Raw genomic sequence first — 25,187 nt, forward strand, 5'->3', positions numbered from 1 at the left:
GTTTTTTTAAAAAAACTTTCGCGACTTCAGACGTGGCTCTCCAAGCGGGCGCCGAACAGAGCTCTTACAACGTCACTGGTGTGCGCCGCCTCCGCCTCCGCCATCTTAGTTGCGGGCAGCCTGCCGCTGAGGTGTCCTTTCAGCGGTTCCGCCAAACGGGCTGAAAGCGGCGGAAGGGAGAGAAGCGAGGCTGGCGCTGTCAGGTGGGGCGCCGGGGTGAGGGCCTGGCCCTTCGGGGGCTGCGGGGGGGGGGGCGCGGCGGGCGCTCCTATTTGCGGGGTCCCGGGCTCTCGGGGCGGGGAGGGACCGGGCAGCGCCGGGCATTTGGGGCCTACGTGTCCTCCTCTCCGACGCGGCAGCCCCTCCGTGGCCCCTTCTCCCCGCGCCTAGAAAACTAGCAGGCCATTGCCGCTTTCTCCTTTACATGCTAGCTTTCTACGTGCAGGGGGAATTGCATGTGGAAGAAAGATGATTTACTCCTGTAAAACACATACTGTACCTGCTCCCTGAACTAGTAAAGGTAAAAGAACTAGTACATTTAGGGTATGTTGAATATTTCAGCTTTCAAATTCTAAAAATGAGGGGTGCCAGAAAGTTGTAGCGTGACTTGGGAATTCAAAAGCTATTTTGGTTAAATTAATATAATTTGGTTTTGCTTGGTAAGCGAAATGTGTATAAGCAGTAGTATTTTCTGGGGGGGAAAGAGGCCAGAACTCACTGTGAATGCCTCCCGTGTTTTCTTAGAATGGCAATGGCTCCCAGCTGAGAGGTGCCAGAACTGATTTTTGGTGAGTTCCAACTGAAAAAAACCCCTGTGTGTAAGATTGCATAAAAATCATTAAAAATGACACTGAAGTACTTTCAGTTATATATTCCACATTCTCTGATATTTTCAGAAAGTAATATTAAATTTCTGTGGTTTTCCCTGAGCACTGTGTTTTTTTAATCAAACATAGACTTACCAAGTTAAATGTTGTCCAGTCACAAAAATGACAGCAGATTCAAATTCATCACACCCAAAAGTTCTGTCCTGGGCCCATTGTTGTTCAAAGGTCTTTATAAATGATTTAGATGAAGTAATTGAGGGGATGCTCATCAGATTTGCAGATGACACCAAACTTGGAGGGATAGCTAATACTGCAGAAGACAGAATCAGAATTCAACATGACCCTATCAGATTGGAGAACTGGGCACAAGCTAACAAAATGAATTTCAATAGGGACTAATGTAAGGTTCTGCACTTAGGCAGATGCATAAATATAAGCTGGGGGACATCTGGTTTACTAGCAGTACATGTGAAAAGGATCCAGGGGTCTTGGTGGACCACAAGCTTAACATGAGTCAAAAGTGTGATGCAGCAGCAAAAAAAGTGAATGCTGTTCTGGGCTGCATCAAGAGAAGTCTAGTGTCCAGATCAAGGGAAGTAATAGAACCCCTCTATTCTGCCTTACTCACACCACACCTGGAATACTGTGCCCAATTCTGGGCACCACAATTTAAGCAGGATGTTGACAAGCTGGAACGTGTGCAGAGAAGGGCAGCCAAGATGATCAGGTTTCTAGAAGCCAAGCCTTATGAGGAGCCCTTGAAGGAGCTGGGTATGTTTAGCCTGGAAAAGAGGAGACTGAGAGGAGATATGATAGCCATCTTCAAATATCCTAGTGTCTGTCACATGGTGGAAGGAGCAAGCTTGTTTTCTTCCTGCTCTAGCTCTGGAGGGTCAGACATGAACCAATGGCTTCAAGTTGTAAGAAAGGAGATTCCAACTAAGCATTCGGGAATAACTTTCAGACAGTAAGAGCTGTTTGGATCAACCTGCAATGGGTGTTGGACCAGAGGGATGTGTGGTATGAATGGGAAAGGATGGGAAAGGAAGTTTCTCTGATGATAAACTTGAGTCTTGCTGTGCGTTAATAAGGCATAGACAAAGATGTGTGGTACATTGTTCAGAGAGGTTTGGACACCAGCTGATACCAAGTATTACTCAAAAGTAAGCCTTGCTGATTTCAATGGGATCTATTTCCAGGTGAGTCTGATTAAGATTGCAATCTTAAGCACCTGTCAAATTGCTACTATGGATCTATGGCTCCAAATAGTTGTGAACAAATTTGTTGTCTGTCTTTGCAGAAACATTGCTATTCTATGGCGACTTACCTGGAGTTTATTCAGCAAAATGAAGAGCGTGATGGAGTGCGTTTCAGCTGGAACATATGGCCCTCCAGCCGACTGGAGGCCACAAGAATGGTTGTCCCACTGGCCTGTCTACTGACTCCTTTGAAAGAAAGATTAGACCTGCCGCCTGTCCAGTATGAGCCAGTATTATGCAGCAGACCAACTTGCAAAACTGTACTTAATCCACTTTGGTATGACTTTCTTTAACGTCTATTGTTTCAGTGGAGCCATATTTTGTTAGTGACCTTATTCTTCAAAGCTCAAGTCTGCACATTTTTCTTAAAGTAAAGAAAGCCCTAAATTGGAGTTTTGTAATTTAAACATACAGTATAGCAGATTCTTCCATGTCCTATCGGCAAGCCTGTGTGATACATTAAGATTGTATCATGATCCATTGATGTTAAAACTGGGTTGGCATACCCAAAGTACATTAAGAGAAGGGAGAATATTATTTTGGGTCAGAGGCACTGTATTGCTCCCAGTATTGAGGGGGCCCAGCGTTGCACACCTGTGAAGTCACAGGTGTGGCGCACATTGCGTGCATGTGACATCACACACACAATGCGTATGCATGATCGGGAGGATATTGAGCATGGAGCCCAGAGCCTTGTGGCTTCAGTGGCTGGTGGCTCCTCCTGAGTGGTGGACACTGATTCTGTTCCACGCTCAGCCTCTTCCGCTCCTCAACATTTGGGGGCTTACCCCCCTGCCAACAAATATTGAGGGGGCCGAAGACAACTCTGTGCCTAGGCGTTGGTGCCTCTGTTTCCGATGCAAACCTTAATCATTCAAGCAAGTAAGCCCTGCAGTATGCATGAGAAGTGTCAAAACTTAGAAACCAGACACACTATCCTAGGCAACACAATTGAACCAGGTAGATATTTGGGCCATTGTGTTGTGGTTAGAGCTCCGGATTGAAAAGTAAACTTGGAACCTCAGTATTTTTTATATAAGCCTAATACAGATACACAGTTAGCTGTGGTTTCATAATTGGATTATAGGACTGAGTGTGTTTTTCTCTGTCCTTTTCTTCTTGTTTGTAAATTGCCTCCCCACGAAAAGTCTGGCTTTTGCGTTATGTGTGAAGTAAACCTGGGTATTCTCTTTAAATGTAATTGGAGAATCCTGATCACAAGTAACACTGAACCTAGCTAGAGAGGATTGGGAAAGAATCCAGGCATGGTAGGCAAGAGAAGCAGAAGCACAATCCTGTCACACACACAAAACCTAAACACTGACTGATTGTATGTATGGCATTGGAGTCACAAGGATACTATTTATTTTCTAAGACAAAGCAAATGTAAGGAAACCGGTCTGGCAGTACTTACTCTTGTCCAAAGGCTAACAGGTTAAATGAAAGGGCAAACAGCAAGCCTGAAAAAGTGTCCCACTCCAGGGAGGGACACACAGATGCCTTGGCCTTTGCCAGTCTCCTTGTTAGAGCTCTCCTTGTTGAAGAACCACTTGCTGAAAAAATGTACATTTGCCTAATTGGCACTAATTGAAAGTACTCTTATTGGCTACTAGCAACTGAAATGAAGAGATTAAAGTTGGCTTTTATGAGGTAATGCCAGTAGTAGGAATTTTCTCTTAATATCATTAGTTTTGTTATGTCATATGTTTACCTTGAGGCTTTGTATCAAAGACCCAATACCAATTATTTGACAGAGAAATGGAGCACCCTGACACATATTCCCTTAAAGCGCAAGTTTGATATATCACAAGGATTTTAACAACTTTATTTCTTTTTTACAGTCAAGTTGATTACCGAGCCAAGCTTTGGGCTTGTAACTTCTGCTTTCAGCGAAACCAGGTGGGTTACATCTTCACTAACTTAACTCTCCCATTTGCCCAGATCAGTACACCTTTTTAATGTGTACTGCGAATGTACAACTTTGACCCAGTGACATTGACAAAAATGCTGCATAAAAACTTTTAGTTTCTGTTATTGAGCTGTCCTCAGTATTTGCCATGCATTTGGTTGTCTTTATGAACCAGGTGCATCATTATATGTTGCCTTTATTAGTCAAATGACAGTGGCTCAATTCAGACATAGCACCAAATTCTGGTTCATAGTTTAGAATCATAGTTTAGAACCTTAACTGAAGCTTCTAAACCTACAATAGGAAAACTGTGTTTTAGAGGTGCTTGACTGCTTTCATTTTCCAGCTGCTCAGCACACTGGGCTCAAGAAGCGTTGATCTCCAATAGTCAATTCATACATCATGCCAGACCAGGAGTTTGCACAAACCATAATTTGCAAACCCATTCCCAATCATGTCAGTCAGATGTCCTGTTAAATCATACATACGTTTGGTGTTAATAATGATTTGGTGTGATGTCTGAATTGAGTTTGTAGTTACCTTGACCAACCACTTGAGCTAGTTTGCAAATCCTGTAGCCTGATTTCCAGTTTAATCAGAAATTCTTCCCAAATTGGCAGCTGTTATTTTTTAGTAGAATATGTAATTAAATTCTCATTTTTTATTGAAATATAATTGCTTGTATATACGTTGCATTACAAGTGAGCTTTGACATATTTTGATGTATGTCCTCATCTTTGCTGTGTTTCTCCAGTTTCCTCCAGCCTATGCAGGGATATCTGAAGTGAATCAACCAGCAGAGCTTATGCCACAGTTTTCCACAATTGAATATATAGTTCAGGTAATCCTTTGTATGCTGTGTTTGAAACTCCACTGTGTTTACTTTAGTATCTCTGTGACAGTAATCTTAAAGTGTTTAGACTATGGTTTTCTGTAAGGAAAAAAGGAAGTATTCTATTGTATATACTTCTGTGTGGTAAATAAATGTTTTTCCTCCCACACAAGCGTGGTCCTCAGACACCCCTGATCTTTCTTTATGTGGTGGACACATGTTTGGAAGAGGAGGACTTGCAAGCTTTGAAGGAGTCGCTACAGATGTCTCTGAGTTTGCTGCCTCCTGATGCTCTTGTAGGGCTGATAACTTTCGGCAGGATGGTACAGGTTCATGAACTGAGCTGTGAAGGCATTTCCAAAAGTTATGTTTTCAGAGGCACTAAGGATCTAACTTCAAAACAAATACAGGTATGCTTTGCTTTAACTTTTATATAAAAAACCCCTAACCCAACCTTGTCTGCCCCTCAAAAATTATTTTAAAGTGCAGTTTTCTGGGTTCCTCCAATTCTGATATGTGTTTTGATTGTCAGGATATGTTGGGTCTTACAAGGCCTGCAGCACCTGCTCAACAAGGAAGACCGCATCAGCCTCAGGAGCAACCTCTTATTTCAAGCAGGTATATGGTTTTGCAAAGCAAACTGTATTTAAAAGGATGTAGTTCATTGGCTTGCATGAAACTTCTAAAGATCCTTGTCTCTATAGATTCCTTTGCATGGATCAAATTTGTCTGTTTTTGGCTATTTTGAACAGCTGCTTTTCTTATATATTTAGGAGAGAAGTGGCATTTGCAGAATCTTAGAATTGTAGAGTTGGGAGGTACTAGTGAGGGTCATCTAGTCCAGTCCCCTGCAATGCCCAATGTGGGGCTCAAACCCCCAACCCCGAGATTGAGTGTCTTACGCTCTACTGACTGAGCTATGATGGGCAGAGCTATGGTCAAAATAGCTTTTAGCAATTTTATCCAATTTGCATCTTCAGTTTGAAAAGATGGGAAACCACCATATGAAATGTTATATTAAAGTAGGATCAATAATTTAACACTTTCAGGGCATATGGATTCATTTGAAAATGATACCTGATTCATATATTGTGGTGCAGTTGGGTGTGTCTCTCCCCCCCCCCCCCCAATTATGTGGAATTTTATATGCTGTTATATGCTGTTGTGTTCTCATGCTGGGGTCCTCCAGCAAACAGATATATTGTTGCATGAGCTTTCATAGGCTAGAACAGGTGTGGGTGTAAAAGTGATCTTGTATGTTCTGTCTGGGTTGATATGCACAGTTTGTATCCTGTAGTTCCCAGCTTGCTTCTGCTTGTATTTACTGATATTTGAGTAGTAAGATAGGAATGCAAGTAACCTGAGAACTTTACACATCAAGTTTGTTCTCTGTAAAATAAAACACAGTGTACTTTTATTCTGAACTTCTGTAGATTTTTGCAGCCCATTCACAAAATTGACATGAACCTGACAGATCTCCTAGGGCAACTGCAAAGGGACCCATGGCCAGTAACTCAGGGAAAGCGACCCCTGCGATCCACTGGAGTAGCTTTGTCGATTGCTGTTGGATTACTGGAGGTATCTTTGTTATGCTGGTGGAGGAAGGAAGTGAAAATTATTTACTGCATTCAGTATCTGAAACTTACATTGTTGAACGTGCCTAAATTTTTAAAAAATGCCGTATGGTGTTGGAAATGAGATATTTTTGAATTGCTTATAGTAATATATGAAAAATAATAACTTGCGATTGCTATCTGACAATGACGTGTTGAAAGTGCATCCTTTCTGTATGCGATACCTTCTCCACCATTTTAATATAATGCTGGAAAAGTGATAAAAGAGCATGAGCAGTCCTTATTCTTCCTAATGAAAATGTCAGGCTCAATGGATTTCTTTTTTTCTTAATAAAATAACGAAAATCCCCAGTGTGGTTGATGTATACTGTACTGCCTTTGCGGACTACATTGCCTGCTGATATTTCATGTGTGTTTTCTTCTCTTCCCATCTCCAAGGGAACATTTCCAAATACTGGGGCCAGAATAATGTTGTTTACAGGAGGTCCACCGACTCAAGGGCCAGGCATGGTGGTAGGAGATGAGCTGAAAACTCCCATCCGTTCCTGGCATGATATAGAGAAAGACAATGCCCGGTTTATGAAAAAAGCTATGAAGGTAAGAGTTGGTCTCTGCTTTAAACTCTCTCTGTGTTAGGGTTCTGCTGGATTCTGGCTTTCCAGCAAAATATGTAGTTTCAGGAGCTTTTCTGAATGGAATGGAATGAACATTCTGAACAGAATGGAAATGTTCACCTTGGGTTCTAACAGTTCAAGTCAGATGCATGCTTCTTCTTGAATAATCTTCTAAATCATTTTTTAATGCAAGCTGAAGTGGCTAAAATCTCTAATAAAGGTCCTGGATGAAAAATTTTCATATGTCTTGTACCAGCTGCTCCTTTGTAGACCATGGTTTTTGCTGCTTTCTCTTCCCCCTAGTTGTTTTTGCCAAGACTGTAGTTTTCAGTCCTGCCTCAATGGTGGTTTCACAAATTTTAGTACTTGGGGGTAATCAGTTGCGCCCAAACAAAAGTAATTAGGGGTAACTGACCTGCAGGTTTGCTATGCCACATGCAGCTGACTTGGTTAGAGTGTGGTGTTGCAGGTTTGATCTCCATAAGGGACAGCTGCATATTCCTGCATTGCAGGAGTACCTTCCAACTCCATGAATCTATGTACTAACATATGCATGCTCATCTTCATGTAGAGCTTTGGAACTCAGTAGTTGTTACATTTCGGTTTGACCCCCATGGTTTAATGGGTTTGGCACTCTGAATCCCATAGTTTCCCATGCTATTGTTTACCTGTTGAATTTGGACAACTTTTTGTTGGACTACATATTCCATCAAATTCCCGATGGGAGTTGTGGTCAAACAACAGCTGTAGGACACCATGTTGCTCTAGGATTATAATATTTAATCATATTGGTAATAAAATATATCTTCAAAATGTTTGTTATGTTTTCTTAGCACTATGAGATATTGGCTAATCGCGCAGCTACCAATGGACACTGCATTGATATTTATGCCTGTGCTCTTGATCAGACTGGACTTCTGGAGATGAAATGTTGTGCAAATCTTACTGGGTATGTTCTCAGTTCTCAGCGGGGGGGGGGGGGTGTGCCTTTCTCTGTTTTCACATCATAGAGAAGGGATACATTTCTGGATTGGTCCATAGTCTCTTTAGATGACTAGGAGGGATAGGTTTTCAGTCTAGGGTTTTTTGAGTGGGAGAATGGAAATAATTGCAGTTATTTATGTCAGTCATTATCATGTATATAAATCCAATTTCTGGGTTCCTCTTCTTTTGCATACTATAGTATTACACTCAGTTGTAACTAAGGCCACAAACCTATATACTTAGGAGTTTGAATTCAGTAGGAGAGTGAGAAGGATGTTTGGTTTATGTTTTGTAACCCAGCAGCAGTATTTCACTGTAACACATTCTTTTCTCAGGGGTCATATGGCGATGGGTGACTCCTTCAACACCTCTCTTTTCAAGCAGACTTTCCAGAGAGTGTTTAACAAAGATCCCAGTGGAGCATTCCAAATGGCTTTTGGGGCCTCTTTAGAAGTGAAGGTGAGTGTGGCAGACACCAGCTGTATTTTGAAGTTGCAGGGCAGTTGGTTAGGTATTACTGCTACACTCTCCTAACTTTGGAGGAATTGATAATATAGTTGCCAACTTCAGTCAAGATCCCTTATTCACAGTGGGGTGGTTGTCAGCATTTTCACATAATAGTGGGTAGTGGCCCTACTTAACAGAGAGGTTCTCCATATCTTGACATTGTCTTGTTTTATTCAATTTTTTCCTCAAAATTCCACTTTCTCATTCTGTACTTTGCAGAATTCACAATTTGAAAACAAGGAGTGTTCTGGGGAGGATTTATCAGGCTGTGGTTAGGGTGGCTGCTAAGGGGACTTCAAGGGACCCAGTGGACAATTGTTATTACTTTAGGATTACGTCAACCTTCTTTTCACTTTAGACCTCTAGGGAGCTGAAGATTGGTGGAGCAATTGGACCATGTGTATCCCTAAACGCAAAAGGGCCATGCGTTTCGGAAAATGTAAGTGTGTATATGGTTACTGTTTGTTTAAGTTATTTAGATGGTATGTCAATGACACAAATGCTATCGTACATAAAATATTGCTTAAATAGTCTTGTGGAGTTTAGTAGCTCAGTTTCTAGTGAGTGGTTATCTTATAGGTACAACAGAAAATGATGTAGAGAGTTGGGGAGGTGGCCGCCTTTTTGTTGCTGTGAGTAGCAGAGTTGAAATCAGATCTGCCATGTGGTTTGATCTTGTGCCATATGAAGAAGGCTTTCATTGAAAGGATATAGGATGTTCAGCTGCTAAGCAAGTTCTTGGCATCCAATTCTGGGGGTGCCCCCCCAAAAAAACTGCAGCCTGCCACATTACACCTTGGATTTTTGCTTCAGGGAGGAGGAGAATAATAAGAATAAGAATAAATATAAATTAATTATACCCTGCCCTCCCCAGCCAAGACCGGGCTCAGGGTGGCTAACAACCAATAATAAAACCAAGTTGATTGAAATACAACTTAAAAAACAAGATTAAAATACAATATTAAAACATTAAAATGCAGCCTCATCACAGGAAGAGAAAGGAAAAAAGAAAGAGGGGGAGGGAATCAAATGGATTCCAAGCCAAAGGCCAGGCGGAACAACTCTGTCTTACAGGCCCTGCGGAAAGAAATCACATCCTGCAGGGCCCTGGTCTCATGAGGCAGAGCGTCCCACCAGGCTGGAGCCAGTGTTGAAAAGGCCCTGGCTCTGGTTGAAGCTAATCTAACTTCCTTAGGGCCCGGGACCTCTAGGGTGTTGCTATTTATTGACCTTGCGTTCCTCCGTGGGGCATACCGGGAGAGGCAGTCCCGTAGGTATGAGGGTCCTAGGAGCATGTGCTTTTCCCCCAGGAATGCACTGTGTGTGTGTGTGTGTGTGTGTGTGTGTGTGTGTGTGTGTGTGTTGGTGTTCCTCTTTTCCAGAGGGGGAAAGTATGTTTATGTTGCATCAGATTTGAGAGCTGAGGAGTTCCCTTATAAAATTAGGTGTGTTGGCTGTTTTTTGCATAAGTTCATTGAAAAGACTTGGCTGATTTCTTTATCAGGTTTTTTTTTTTTTTGCACTTTCCTTCATGTGGTGTTTTAATACTACATTGTGTGTTTGTTGCCAATACTCTACATTTGTTACCCAGTGTGATTTATCTTATTCTTTAGGACAGGGCTGGAGAGCCTCCGACCTGCAGGTTTTCCCATTTGACCCACAGGCTCATTTCAGCCAAGCCATACCCACCAGTCCTACATCTGACATCATATATGAAGTCAGGTGTGGAGCAGGTAGATAGCCTGTCTCAGCCAAAGAGGACATTCAGGCACTTACAATCAGTTGGTTATTGGATCTTGAGAAGCTCTTTTCAAAGTACTGGGCAGGCTTCTGAAGGCCCCTCTGGGCAAAACAGGTCACCTGACATCATGCTCCACCTACCTGTTAGATGGGAGCTGCTGACCCAGTTTCGCACTGCTGCTTTTGGAGGTCAGGCAGGAAATGGAGACTGTTGAATGCAGTGCCACAAATTGTCGGCTTTCAAGGTTTTTAGCTGGGGAAATTGGAATAAGACCCACTATTTGACTATTGATTCAAAACCCTAAAATGTATTTTATATAATTGACTTTTTATTTCTATTCTTTGTATAACGTATTGTTGTTATACTACTATGGCCAATGGCTGATGCAAATAATCATTCATTCACTCATTCATTCATTCTAAGGGACAGCCTTCTCCTTGCTTCCGGCTTGTGCAAGGTGGAGATGGGGCTGGGACTCCCTTAGACTTCTCTGTTGAGAGGTCCTCAATAGAGAAGATTAAAGGTGCCTCCAACTCACCTCCGTCGCAAGCCAGTGATAGGGTGGGGGTTCTGTTAGACACACACACCCCTGCCACCTTGCCAGGGCAGCAGGGGTTTAGTGTGCTTGCCTCATCTGCTACCACCTTGGCACAGGAGTCAGGCAGACTACCACTTTCTCCCTGGAGAAAGAGGTAGCCCGCCTGTGCAAGGTGGAGGCAGCCTCTCAGAGGGAGCCTGGTAGGCTCTGTGCGCCCAGGAGGAAAGACAGCCCGCCCTCCCAGTGAAGTCAGCTAGGCGGTGCAGAGTCTCCTTAATCCTGTTGCCAGGCCCAGCGCTCATCAGCAGCCTCAGGCGGCCCAGCTCCGCAAGGCACAGATAAGGTAGCTTGCCCACTGCTGAGAAGCACACAGAAGCGCCACATCCCTCTGGCTCATGTGTCAACAGGAGGGCTGTGGGGCTTGCTCAGCAACATGCAGTCAGCCAGGCAGAGGGAGCCTCTCACATCTGCCTGGCTGGCTGCTTGTTTGCCTCCACGCAAGCAAGTGCAATGGGCAGCAGGTCTCTTTCCTCCTGAATGATCCACTGGGAGGAAAGAAATTAGCCACCCCTCCTGCTTGCGAGGAGGCAAACACACAAACCAGAGAATCATTGGGGCTCCCTCAGCCGGAGGGCTTTGGGGGGAGCCTTCTGTAAGTGGGGAGAAGAAGATTTAGCAGGCTGTCTTATGCCGAAATGGGAAGTTGGTACTATGTGAGAATGATTGTCTGTAAGCAGTCCAAGCAAATGCATATCTACTCATAAGCAAGCCCTACTGAATTCATTGGGGTTAAACTGGCATATGAATCTGCAAGAACAAAGATGAGTTATGGTTCATATTTGTAGGCATAATGTAAACATGTTTCGGGTTTCAGAGTAGATCTGAATATTTTGGATTCTCTTATAGGAACTTGGGATTGGTGGCACATGCCAGTGGAAGATTTGTAGCCTTGACCCCTCCACAACTCTTGCCATTTATTTTGAAGTAGTAAACCAGGTGAGCCCGCCTATTTATTTGTTTGCCTTCAACGTTGTATGTACATTATGAAACATTGTTTACTGTGCTGCTCAAGTCAAGCAAATTATCCATCCAGAGATTATAGCTGCTCTTTTTTGAGCAATGCTTCAAGTTTAAGAAAGTATGATTCCAAGCTGCATCCTTATTTTCTTTGCATGGGGGTTGCAAACTATTCTAACTATTTCTCATAATGTACTTAATTAGACTTGATTAAGCTGCAATCCTAAGCACTTATTAGAAGTAAGTTTCATTGAGCTCAGTGAGTGTTACTTCTGAATAAACATTCATAAGATTACACTGGCAGTCTATTTCCCATTAGTTTGGTACTGCACAACAGTGTTGTTGTTTTTTGGTGGCTCCAAGAAACTGTTGATTTTGAGTATGCCATACTGCTTTTATTTTGTTTTCATTTTGTAACTGCATGATGTTTTCAACCTGCCCTTAAAATATCCTAAAGTAAACTTCTGTTTGTCTGGTTTTCAGCACAATGCACCAATACCTCAGGGTGGCAGAGGGGCTGTCCAGTTTGTTACACATTATCAGCATTCCAGCACACAGCGGCGCATTCGTGTGACTACAGTTGCTAGAAAGTGAGAACAACTTGGTGATATTTGGCTGTGTATTGGCTTCATGTTTATATTGTTTAGATTGTGTTGCTGCTTCATACAGGGTGCATACTTTTTCAGGAATTTGGGAGGGAGTTCGGTGTGTCCTTTAATCTTCAAAATCTAAGTGTACCAATTGTTGCTGTTATTAGTTGGGCAGATGCACAGAGTCAGCTGCAGCACATAGAAGCTGCATTTGACCAAGAAGCAGCTGCTGTCCTGATGGCTCGACTCGGTGTCTATAGAGCTGAATCAGAGGAAGGGCCTGATGTCCTACGATGGCTGGATAGGCAGCTAATCAGACTTGTGAGTATAATTAATTGTAAGCCTGTGTAATCTTAGGACTCAATTATTGTTTAAGCTGATTGGACTGCATTCTGGTGGAAATGTTTCAGATTGTGGGGTTTTTTTAAGCCCAGCTGGTGTGAAACAAAATTTGAATAATCCATTCCAAATCCATTGGCTAAATCTAAAACATTGGGCTAGTTCAGGGGTCTGCAACTTTTAAGACAAAAAGAGCCACTTGGACCCGTTTCCGAAGGGAAAAAAACTGAGAGCCGTAAAACTCGTCATTATAAAAATAACTTTTTTGTCACTTTTTTATTATTTCTTTGTTTGACCCCTCAGAATTACTCCTCCTCATAGAAATAAACGTTAAATTAACAAGTTACCTTCTTTTGTGTGTGTGTTCTTCACTCCCCTTCAAAACAGTGACCAGCGTACATGCCCCCTTTCAATGCAGTGACCAGCGTACATGCCCCTTACAATGTAGTGGGCGGGCGGGAAGGTGACGTCGGGACGGTGCGTGACTAACGCATGCACCGCCCCCATGCGATGTCACAGCCAGTACAGCGCCCGCCACAGTGGGGCGTGTCGGGGCGCACAATGCGCCTCCTCCCCTCGCTAGTATCCGCCCCGGAGCCGTGGCAAAGGTGTAAAAGAGCCACATGCGGCTCCGGAGCCACGGGTTGCCGACCCCTGGGCTAGTTCAAACAATTCTGAACTCTATTTTAACATTACAAGAACATGCCTACACAACTCAGAGGCTTGCATATTCCCCTCACCTCTTTTCCTCTGGCATGGCCACAAAGAGAGCAAAAGAAATGGCCTTCCCCTTTAAACTATTCAGCATTTCCTATTACATCTGAACTCAGTGATAAATCGGTATGAACAAGCCAGGATTTTAAACCATGGTATGGTCTTGGCTTATATGAACTAATCAGAATTTAAACTAACCCAAGTTCCCCCAACTTCTGAACTTAACAAGCTTCAAACCATTGTTTAACATCCTGACTTGTCCAAAACTAGTAACCATCGTTTTCTGATTCAAAGGAAACAAGAAAGTGTGGTTAACTGGAGATTTCTTGACTTAATTGTGGCTCTCACAAAGGGAAGAGCAAAGGGACACTGAGTACAGGAAAAATGCTTGTTCATATCTTGCCTTGCTAGCTGAGATGGTAGTTCAAAGCCAGGCCACTAAGTAAAGTTCTCAGATGTCTAAATTGAGCTTGTGTGTTATTGTAGAATGAGTGACAGTTTCCAGGAGTGAGCAGAAAAGCATGGATGGAGAACCTGTGGCCCTCCAGATGTTATTGGATTCTAGCTATCACCAGCCCCAGCCATCCTGGTCAGTGGTTGGGGGTGATGAGAGGTATAATCCAGCAACATCTGGAGGGCCACAGGTTTCCCACTCCTGATGTTATGCAGCTGATGAGATATAAACACTTGATTATCTAAGGATCAGTTTCTCCATTAGTAATTTTAAACTAAACTGCTTTATTAAATCCATCTGTGACAAATTTGATTCTATTACGTGATGAGATAAACATGCTTTTTCAAATTTCTTGGTGATATGATGTGATCTATTCCTTTTCTTGTTATGTTATGTTACATTATATTGTTTAAAACATTTAAGGTTTTATTACTATATATCTCCAACAGTGTCAGAAGTTTGGCCAATACAACAAAGATGATCCAAATTCTTTCAGATTGTCTGATTCATTCTCTTTGTATCCCCAGGTAAGAGGACATTTTTTTGAACTTTAAAAAAATTAGAACAATTGATAGGAGATAACAGTGGGGTCCCAAGACTCTTATGATGATTAAACAAATTCTTAAAACAGTGATGCATTCTGTGTTTGTGTGACATTCACTGATTTAATTCAGAGATGCAAACAAAGAGGAGGAAATGTTATGGTAGTAGTTTTGATTGGTATTCTACTGGAAATCTCTACCATTTTCTGTGTCCCATGTAGTTCATGTTCCATTTGCGGCGATCTCCATTTCTTCAAGTGTTCAATAACAGCCCAGATGAATCTTCCTATTACCGTCACAACTTTGCCAGACAGGATCTGACTCAGTCTCTCATCATGATCCAGCCTATACTCTATTCTTATTCATTCTATGGACCACCTGAGGTGATTTGCTTTTGCTTAGACCAAAGTTATAGTAGATATTTCTGTATATTTTTGGACACGTTAAGCTAGGAGTAAAGACCCCAAAATATCAAAATGTTTGTTTTTAGAATCTTACTGTGTGTATATTTTGGTGAAAATGTGCATCCCAATTGTTAGAAGATCTAAAATATTTGTTCTTTGTTCTTAGTTACTGAAGAATAAAAACCCTAATGAAATGAAATCTGTGTTATAGTATTTAAAAGGCAGGGTGAGGAATTTGCGCCCCTCAAATAGTGGGGTCCAGAGGTTTTGCTATCTACTAACAGTTGATAAGTGTGCTGAAGTTATATATCTTGATTTGAGTAGGAGATACCTGCATTATATTGAGAAGTACTGGTAGCTATTAATATTTGGTAGAAGTAAAAGATATGTTAAAAATATGTATTTGATTTCCTCTTTGGGTGGAGGGGAGTTGTTTGAGAATCTGCCTATTTTCTGTTTAGTTTTGTTGTTTGATAGTTGAGGTTTTACAAAAGCTATATTCCACTTCACTTTTGTAATAAGATTAATGTGATTATTTTTTTTCCTTTTCTTCTGCTTCTAGCCTGTACTTTTGGATAGCAGCAGCATTCTTGCCGATAGGATCCTCCTGATGGATTCTTTTTTCCAGATTGTTATCTTCCTTGGTGAGGTAATGTGCTCATAACCTTTTGTTGAAACTGAATGCTTCCTGTGAGGTGCTAAAAAGTTTAACAAGCTCCTGAAAATATATTGTCTATTTTATTATCTTTTATGTACAGTCGTACCTTGGTTTTTGAACAGCTTAGTTCTCGGACATTTTGGCTCCTGAATGCCGCAAACCCGGAAGTGACTGTTCTGGTTTGTGAACTATTTTTGAAAGCCGAACGTCCAACGGGGCTTCTGCAGCCAATCAGAAGTCACACTTTGGTTTCTGAATGTTTTGGAAGTTGAATGGACTTCCGGAATAGATTCCGTTTGATTTCCGAAGTATGACCCTATTGGATAATTATTCTGGGATCCATATTCTTGTTTGTTTTCCCAGATGCTCTTGCCTTGTGCCTTTATAATTTGGTGAGTGGGGTGCGTGTTTAATCAATGTTCTTGGCTTAGGCATAATGCCAAACCACAGTTAAAGCAGGCCTTTATGAAAAGGAAATATGTTCTATAGCAGTGGTTAGCCAAGTACTGTGGACCTCCTGTTTTTCTTTTTTAAATTTTTAAAATTGATTTTTCATTAATAACAGTCCAATGGAGGCCACATTAATACAATACCAAATCATACCAAATCATAATACAATCAAAAGAGCCAATTAATCAGTCCTGAATTCAATGTTTTTGGGTGACTTCCCGTGTTCCAGCTATCAGGAGCTGATGTTATTCCTTGGTCCTGCTCCAATTCTCTTAATTAGTCCAAATACCACAATTCCGATCTTAATCCGTTGTTTTAGCAGCCACTGGTGTGATGACTTTTGTTCATATTTAACAAATCCATTGCAGATGAAATTTATATCTTGTATTTTTGTGTGTGAAATATTTGTTTACATTCTTCTTTTCCTTTGTGTTGTAATCAATCCTCTTCAACATTGCCCCTCCTTCAAGGACTTATTTCTTATTGCGCCACAGTTTCTCCATTTTGCCTCTCCAAAACTGAAAGCACTCCAGCGTCCAGCCGTGACTCCTGGCTTACTTCCAGCATTTGTCTCCTTTGAACCTTTCCAACCTTCTAACAAGCTGGTGTCTTGCCAAAACCATAATACAGTAAATCAGAATTGGAGCCCTCTTTAGTAGGCAATGTCACAAGTCATCACAGTATTTCACAGTCTATTCTTTCAAGTACTCCATAAAAAAATTATAAGTTCTTGTTGAATCCCTCTTGCATTCCATATATAGTTATAGTCCATTAATAATTTCATTCCATTAGTAATTAATTGATTCTTCTTCAGTGAAGCCTTGTCAAATTAGCAAATATGATGTAAATATAATGTAAAAAGAGAACAAAGCCTCCCCTTCACTTACATAGCATTCCAATTACGATGAGTCTCCTCTCCAGATCAAAACCTTGGCACTCAGTGGCTGATTCATTTAGCAAGTTATCTTTCTCCTTCATCCAGAACACGTATGTTTCTTAAGTCCAAATTCAGATCCATCTTAAAAGAAACAGAAGTACCTCCGCTCATGGCGACTGCATAGGGGAGTTTCCAATACGTGCAGTGCTATGCACTCTGCATCCCTGCCCCCACATTCCATCGGAGCAAGAGGCAGTTATTGGATGATCCGCGAGTGAAAGCTCCCCCCCCCCCACCCTGGTGTGGGGCTTGCAAGGATAATTACTCCCAGATTATCCTTAATTAACTTCACAGCTGGCATCCACTATCGTGGGATCCACTGTTCGCCATGGCGGCTGCACCGGAAGTGGACCTCCTGTTTTTCAAAAGCCAAGCCATGGATCCCCTACTTTGAAAATGTTGATATCTTTGTGGTAGTTTTTGTTATGTGAATGGTGCCACCATACTCTCCAACATGTCCCATCGCAAAACTGGGACGTGCCACTTCTGGATTGTGCTCCCATGTGAATCATGTGGGCCTGGGACTGCACGGGGCCCCATTATAAACATCTTGCTTCTCCTTTATGTCTGAACAAGGTGAGATGAAGATCCTGCACTAACACAAATCATAGATTACGAAGCAAAAACAGGCTTGTCTGTCAGTACCTAATAATAAAAGTTGAAATACTTTGATTATTCCCTCATTCTCTTTCCTTTCAGACTATTGCCCAGTGGCGTAAAGCTGGCTATCAAGATATGCCTGAATATGAAAACTTCAAGCACTTACTGCAAGCTCCACTGGATGATGCTCAAGAAATTCTGCAGACAAGATTCCCAATGCCACGTTACATTAACACGGAGCATGGAAGCAGTCAGGTAAGGCAGAGCATTACAAAGGTGTGTGATGAAACTTAACAGAAGTATATGTAGAAGTGGATTTTGAACAGGTCTCGATACCTAGTCTTTATTTAGAGTCCGAAAGCATTTTTTTAAATCTTCAGCTATATTAATAATTGTGTACCACAGCCACGCTATAAAATGTATGTCTCTTTCTTGCACTAAAGGTTACTGTACTGGTCATACTGTACTGTACTTAAGATGTCAACTCCTGGGAGTTACTTGTTTTGATACAGTTTGTACCTCTTGCTCATCTGTTGATTCTCTCAGGCTGTTCTGTGGATTATTTTAAGATTCCTCCAGGAACCTTAGAACACTGATTCTATACAGCTATCCTGTAGTGTAGGCTAGTGCAGTGGTATCTCTGGTTGCGAACGGGATCCGTTCTGGAGGCCCGTTCACAACTTGAAAAGAGTGCAACCCGCAGTGGCGCATGCGCGGGTTGCGATTCGCTGCTTCTGCGCATGTGCGTGATGTCATTTTGTGCTTCTGCGCATGCGTGAGCGGCGAAACCCAGAAGTAAACCTTTCCGGTACTTCTGGGTTGCCACGGGACATAACCTGAAAAAACGTAACATGAAGCGGATGTAACATGAGGTATGACTGTATCAAAGCTGAAGACCTGCCCAAGGCCACCCAGTCTGCTTCATAGCTTAATAAGGAATTGACTATGCATTCCCCACTGCTTAAATGGAGCATCTGCATCTTCATTTAGTACCAGACGTTTACATTCTACTATCTTATAGTTGGGCTTTCCTCCCCACTCCGAGCCTACATAAAATCAGAGTTTGAAGGGACCATACTTTTCAAATTTATACATTTCATTAGTTTTACAATCAACTTAACATTCCAAAATTTTACTTCCTTCCCCCTCTTTCTGCGATTCCTTAAATGTATTTTTTAATATCTTCTGTGTATCCAAATTCATTTAACTTACTCATTTAATTATCTACTATAAATATATACTCTTATAAATCTGCAGGTTATTACAGTAATCCTGCTAATGTTTTTATCTGTCTACAATTTATCTGTAAATATTCAATAAAACATTTCCATTCTTTTATAAAAAGTTTGTTATCTTGATTTCTTATTCTTCTGGTAAGTTTCGCCATTTCTGTATATTCCATAAGTTTTTGTAGCCATTCTTCCTTTACTGGGACTTCTGCATTTTTGGGCAAGTAACATTCTTGCTGCTGTAGTAGCATACATAAATAAATTTCAATACAATTTAGGTAGTTCTGTCTGTATAATTCCCAAAATAAAAGCTTCTGGTTTTTTTTAATAAAAGTTATTTTGAACATCTTTTTCAATTCACTATATATCATTTCCCAGTAAGCTTTAACCTTACTACAATACCACCACATATGATAAAAAGAACCTTCTTTCTCTTTAAATTTCCAACATTTGTTTGATTTAAATTTATACATTCTTGCCATTTTGGTATTAGATATCAACGATATATCATTTTCATATAATTTTCTCTTAAACCATAACATGCTGTAAATTTTATATCCGAATTCCACAATTGTTCCCATGCTTCTATATCTATGACCAATATCTGTGCGCAGTGTATCATTGAGGTTTTTGCTTGCTCATCCTTTGTCTCCCATTCCAATGTTTTATACATTTTAGACAACACTTTTACATTATACTCCAATCTTTTAAAAATACTTTATTCAGATGATGATATTGTAACCGTGTTGTTAATTTCCCAGATAATTCTTTAAATTCATTTAATTTATACTCTCCTCGCTCTTGTTTTACTAAATTTCTATAAGTTGTCCACACTTCTACCATATTTTTTTTCTTTACCGCTATAGCTTCCAGAAGTGAGAGCCAAAATGGTGTTCTTACCTCTAATAAACTTTATCCCATACTCTGTACAAATTTTTCATAATTATATGGTTTGTAAATCCTTTATGAACTTTCACCTTTTAGTACCACAAATAAGGGTGCCACCCAAAAATATTATCATGACCTTCTAAGTCTAAAATATGTGAATTCTCTAATGTCATCCATTCCTTCAACCAACAAAGGCAGGATGCCTCATAATGTAATCTCATATGCCAGATATGCAATGCAGGAATCTTTGCCCAATGTGGGACTCGAATCCACAACCCTGGGATCAAGAGTCTCATGTCCTACCTGACTGAGCTATCCAGTGTTGAGGTTAAATGAAATAACAGGTATTCTCTCAAGTTCTTATCCCGTGAACTTCTACATTTTTCATTGGGATATAATTTATTTTAAGGTTTCTGTCCAAACATGGGTGTACAGAGCCCTCAAGGTAGCACACAATCAACCAACCAACCAACATAAATATTTATTGGACGATCCAAAAACACAAGCTCATCAGTATGTTGTATCCTGCCCACTGCAACAGGGAATCTCAGAGTAAACAGCTGGGCTGTCTTGGTGTGCTGCTTTGTAATGCACTCAAGATGCTTGGGAGTTTCTCTTAGCTCGAAAGGCAGCCATTAGCTTGCTTTTTCAGTAAGCAGACTGCTGCCTTTTGAGCTAAGAGAAACTCCCTAACATCTTGAGCACATTACAGTCATCTACAGTTGAAGGCATGTATCATTTAAACTCTGATTTCATACTTGAGAGATGTCATGGCCCAAACAAATGTGTATTACTTCTTTCTAATCATTGACTTGAAATATGCCAGTAACCATTTGAACTATTAAAATCAGCAGACTAGTTTTTTGTAGTGGCAGAATTCTTCCTTCCTTCCAAGTTCCTCTTCTGTGAAAGTTCCCTGTTTTTTATTTATCTTGAGCTGAGAAGAGCAGTATACAGTGGTACCTTGAGTTACATATGCTTCAGGTTACATACGCTTCAGGTTACAGACTCCGCTAACCCAGAAATAGTACCTCGGGTTAAGAACTTTGCTTCAGGATGAGAACACAAATCGCGGGGCTGCGGCACGGCAGCAGCGGGAGGCCCCATTAGCTAAAGTGGTGCTTCAGGTTAAGAACAGTTTCAGGTCAAGAACGGACCTCCGGAACGAATTAAGTATGTAACCAGAGGTACCACTGTACATGCAATCACTTAACAAATTCACGTGGACATTTAGGATATAGTGATAAGCTTGAGATTTCATTTTGTATTACGTCTAACCAACTTTCTCATTTTGGCTTTTATAGGCACGCTTTCTCTTGTCTAAAGTGAATCCTTCGCAGACTCATAATAATCTCTATGCATGGGGACAAGTAAGTAATGAAATACCTACTCCTGTGTTTAAAGTGTATATTTTTATTCTGTCTATGTATTCACAGTTTAATTTATTACATCAAAATTAGGGAGTAGGGATGTGCGTATTGTTTTTGGTATTCAGGAGGCTTGGTTTTCATCCCCTTTCGTCCAGTCTTCCAGTGGCTGTGGGACAGCCAATATGCTGTAAGAAGTGTGACATAAAAATGCACAAATTGGAACTAGGATATTCTGCCGTGTTTTGAGGGGGCGGGAATCAAAGATAGTGTACATCAGTCATGAGGAACCTGTGGTCCTCTAGATCAGTGTTTCCCAACCGGTGTTCCGCGGCACACGAGTGTGCCGTGAGACGTTGCCTCGTGTGCCGCGAGATGCCTGGAGGGAGGCGGGCGAGTCGGGCGGCGAGAGGCGGGGCGGCGAGGAGAGGCCGCGCCTCCTGCTGCTGCCTGGCGCTCCTCCTCGCAGCCGGCAGCGCTGCCTGGGCGCCTCCGCCTCGCTGGGTTTGGTCTCCCAGCAGAGACGGGTCACACGCGCCCCTCCCTCCCTCCCTCAGCCTGCGCGGAGGGAGAGCCAGAGAGAGGCATCGCTCCTGCGCGGCGGGAGAGGGAGCAGCCGGAGCGATGCCCCAAACGAACGCATGGGACCGGAGGGGAAATCCTCTCCGAGGCGGATTGAGCGCAGCTGAGAGAAGCCTTTCGAGGAGCTGCCGTGTCCCCTGGAAACCCCCTTCCCAGCTCTGCCTCAGCCGCCGCCGCCTCAGTTGCCGCCGTCCCTCAGCCCCTCGCTCTGCTGCCTCCTCCCACCCCCAAAGCTTGGAGGTTCCCCAGCAAGGGGGAGGGAAAAAACTTTCACTTTTGTGCGTCCCTCCCGGCGTGACGCTGCGCGCTGACGTCACGGGGCGGGGCTTTAATGGTGGTGTGCCGCGAGATTTTTTTTCAGTAAACAGGTGTGCCGTTGCCCAAAAACGTTTGGGAAACACTGCTCTAGATGATAACTGACTCCAGCTTAAATCATCATTGGCTATTGGACATACTATTGGGGCTAATGGGGTTGGAGTCAAGTAGATCTACAGTTAGTTCTGTTGAATTTGTTGGCACTTACTTCCAAGTAAAAATGCTTCGTATCAGTGTGTAAGTATTAAGGCCAGAAGTGGACCCTTTCAGAATTGTAGATAATGATAGTATATAGGGATACCAATTGGCTTTCTTAGGACTAAAGCTCACCCTGTCACGGGGATTCGAACCGCCGACCTTCTGATCGGCAAGTCCTAGGCTCTGTGGTTTAACCCACAGCGCCATCCTTTGGACTATAATGTAACCTAAATAGAAAACTATCTTTAGAAAGATTTTTCCTCCAAAAACATTTTATTTTAAAAAATCCGATTTAATTTTTTTAAAAATCATTTTTAAATTTTAAAAAAAATCAATTTAAATTTTAAAAATCAGATTTACATTTTTTAAAAAAAATCATTGATTTTTATCCATCCTGGTGCATTCATACCATCCATTCTGCTTACCATCAGTGTGTACATACTTACAACAGAATTACATTGAATACATCTGCAGTGGATTCTAGTTGACAAAAGCTTACGCCGTAATTAATGTAGTCTTTAAGTTGCTCCAAAATTTAGTTTGTGTTGTAGCAAAACAGCAAACATAGCTAACCTTCCAGAAAAGTTTAGTTAAGGCTGTCTAGTATAAGGCCTGTGAGAAATTAGAATAAAAATTGTAACATAGATTAGTAGAGCTAAATTAGATAGCTTTGTATTATATGGTTAATTGCACTTAATCTGTCCAGTTACCACCACCCCTGCCCCCATTGGTTACATTAGCTTTGGTTTTGGTGTTAAAATGTATCTTCTTCTTCTTCCAGGAATCTGGTGCTCCAATCCTAACAGATGATGTTAGTCTGCAGGTATTCATGGATCATCTGAAGAAACTGGCTGTTTCAAGTGCATCATAATTTTGACCTGCTGAAGAAATCTCAAAAAATCATTGAACTAAGTGAATCATGCTACTGATTACAACCTGCCAAGAAACTGATAACATTCCTACCCCTCTCTTCAATTGATTTTTCTTATTGATTCTACATAACAAAGATGTGAGGGAGTTTTTTTTATTTTAGAGTTAACTTATTTGTATTCCTTTTGTTTGTGTTCTGCCAATTCTACCTTTTCCTTCATGTCATTATTACAAAATGATGAATTATCTCACCTGTTGTCTCCTACAACTCACCTTTTTTTACTTGTACTTAAAAATAGTAATAACAATAACTGAGGAAGGTATTGATGCTTGGCGCTGTCACTAGCTAACTTCTTAATTGCCTGGTTTGCATAAATGCAGTTAAACTTTGGCATGAGCATGTTAAAAGGAACTGAATAGAAGTTCTAAACAGTTTTACTTAAGAAACACCCAACATTTCCAAATTGGTATTAATATTTTTTTCTGCTTTTATGAGCTGTTTAGTGTAGCTGTAAATTTCAAATCTGGGCACATACTCTGGATACTGTATAAGGGGCCAATAGCTTCTGGGGAAAACCCCTGTTCTTACTTTACCCTTGAAAATACATCTTACCCACGAGAGTATTGCCTACGATTAAGTAGGCAATGCAGTGAATTAGGAGGCTAAAAGGGGAAGGAAGGGCTACCTGGAGCTGCTTTAGACTTGAAAAATCATTAATCCGTCTAGTTTGAAACTGTCTACTAGAACTGGCAACAGCCCTCAAGCCTTGTGGTCGTGCCACAAAGGATGTCAGGCATTGACTCATGTGTACAATCCCTGAGCTGTGCCTCCAGAATCACCTGTGCCATTCTATAGTTGTGGATGTAGTCTTTACCTTTTCTAACTGGTGGAGTGGGCTGAGGTGCTACTGAAGCCCTGGCTTGAGAGGCTGATGATGTTAGCTGTTGGCTGGTGAGGGAGAAAAGAGGAAGAGTTGTTTCATTATGAACATTCAGCTGTTCAGCCTTCTTATTCTCTTGATCTTTCAGTGTGAGTCAACTTAGTATTTCTTGAGACAATGTGACAGCTCCTGATATTTTTAACCTTTTTCTATTGTGAACCACAGTAATAATACTAAATCTATTAAATCCCTGATAAATTGCTTATTTCTTTCTGTAAGGTGTCATTTTTATTTGTGCGTTCAGCATATTTAGTTACATGATATATCTGAATCAACTATAATAAGGCACAGAGTTTTCCATGGGGAGCTAAGAAAGCTTAGTTGTATGAACAGGAAGATAAAGAATGTGAGTATTAGGTGCCAAAAATAGCAGTAAATTTACAGGCGGCATCTGACTTTGCTATTGGTCTGTTTTCACAGGATAGAAGGGAAAAAATGCCATTGAGCTTTTCTTGCTATATTTTGGGTTGAATGTGTAATGCAGGACAGAACACAAACAGGAAAATGAATATGCATTTTTGCTACTGTAGTTTTTGTGATTCAAGTATGCACTTGCCTGTTCGTTACCAGAATGGAAGCTGCACCTCCTATTTTAAAATGGTGCTTCACATCCATCTACAATATCTCCACTAGAAAAGCCAATGGCAATCTGTAATTCAGTGATCTATGGAAAGTGTGCAGCGCTTGCTTGCTTTCCCTTTTTGAGGGGGAGGGGTGTTCTGACAATGCTCCAATGAATTCTGGAAAATGAATTCCTTGCTATTACTAAACTTGATGAAAAGTTTAGTAATAGCAAGGAAAGCAACTGACAACTATTTTCTCTACAGCTACCAGTTTCCCCCTGAAATATACAATTAGAGAGTGTTAGGTCCTGTAAGTCTGGCTGACTAGCACCCCATACAAACTGTATTGTTTAGAATGGGCCCTGGATTCCTCCACAGAATCTATTGGCTGACAAATCAATATGAAAAGATTCCCCTAAACGTAGGAACTTTAAAAACCTGGTACAGGGGCAAGGCTAGCCCTACAGTTAGGCACCTTCCGCAGTCAAAAGATTTTCAAATACTACTAAAGGGCAGCAAATTGTCTACAGTTATCACCCCTAAAACTGACAGGTTCCTACTGGACTTTCTGAATAAGGCAGTAAATTACTCCGTGGATGGAACTGATGATACCTTTTCTTCTGTGTTCCGACCCTTCGTTAAGAGTCACTACTGAGTGCAAAATTGTCATTCCTGAGCTCCTATGTGGTGAGGTTTTTTATGTTAGTTTTGTTCAGTATCATATTTAATCAATTTTCTTATAAT

The 25,187-nt window shown here is 41.4% G+C and overlaps 1 protein-coding gene and 1 long non-coding RNA gene across 5 annotated transcripts in view; one reads left to right on the top strand and one right to left on the bottom strand.

The window, feature by feature from the left end:
• The window catches only part of LOC310714467, a 34,007-nt gene extending 32,362 nt beyond the window's left edge, over window positions 1–1,645 (bottom strand). For 2 of the 3 annotated variants that reach the window (XR_014529806.1, XR_014529807.1), the window contains exon 1: window positions 963–1,645. This is a non-coding gene — a long non-coding RNA (uncharacterized lncRNA). Of the gene's footprint in view, window positions 1–718 lie in introns of all 3 variants that reach the window. The other variant, XR_014529808.1, reaches the window with a different exon arrangement.
• SEC23B (SEC23 homolog B, COPII coat complex component) lies at window positions 100–24,085 on the top strand. 2 transcript variants are annotated; one of them, XM_083519292.1, is made up of 20 exons: window positions 100–203; window positions 2,128–2,363; window positions 3,928–3,985; window positions 4,750–4,836; window positions 5,001–5,237; window positions 5,360–5,445; window positions 6,261–6,405; window positions 6,840–6,998; window positions 7,849–7,964; window positions 8,335–8,458; window positions 8,865–8,945; window positions 11,692–11,781; window positions 12,286–12,392; window positions 12,560–12,713; window positions 14,349–14,426; window positions 14,663–14,824; window positions 15,408–15,494; window positions 17,590–17,745; window positions 20,912–20,977; window positions 22,851–24,085. In XM_083519292.1, exons 2-20 carry the CDS (start codon window positions 2,143–2,145, stop codon window positions 22,938–22,940), a joined length of 2,304 nt encoding a protein of 767 aa, XP_083375418.1. In that variant the 5' UTR covers window positions 100–203; window positions 2,128–2,142; the 3' UTR covers window positions 22,941–24,085. The 2 variants fall into 2 exon arrangements, with proteins under 2 accessions (XP_083375418.1, XP_083375419.1); XM_083519293.1 differs by lacking the exon at window positions 100–203 and adding an exon at window positions 369–520.
• Window positions 24,086–25,187: the final 1,102 nt, after the last annotated feature.

Source organism: Podarcis liolepis (assembly GCF_965112155.1).
Source record: "Podarcis liolepis genome assembly, chromosome: 8".
In the NCBI taxonomy this organism is placed as follows: Eukaryota; Metazoa; Chordata; class Lepidosauria; order Squamata; family Lacertidae; genus Podarcis; species Podarcis liolepis.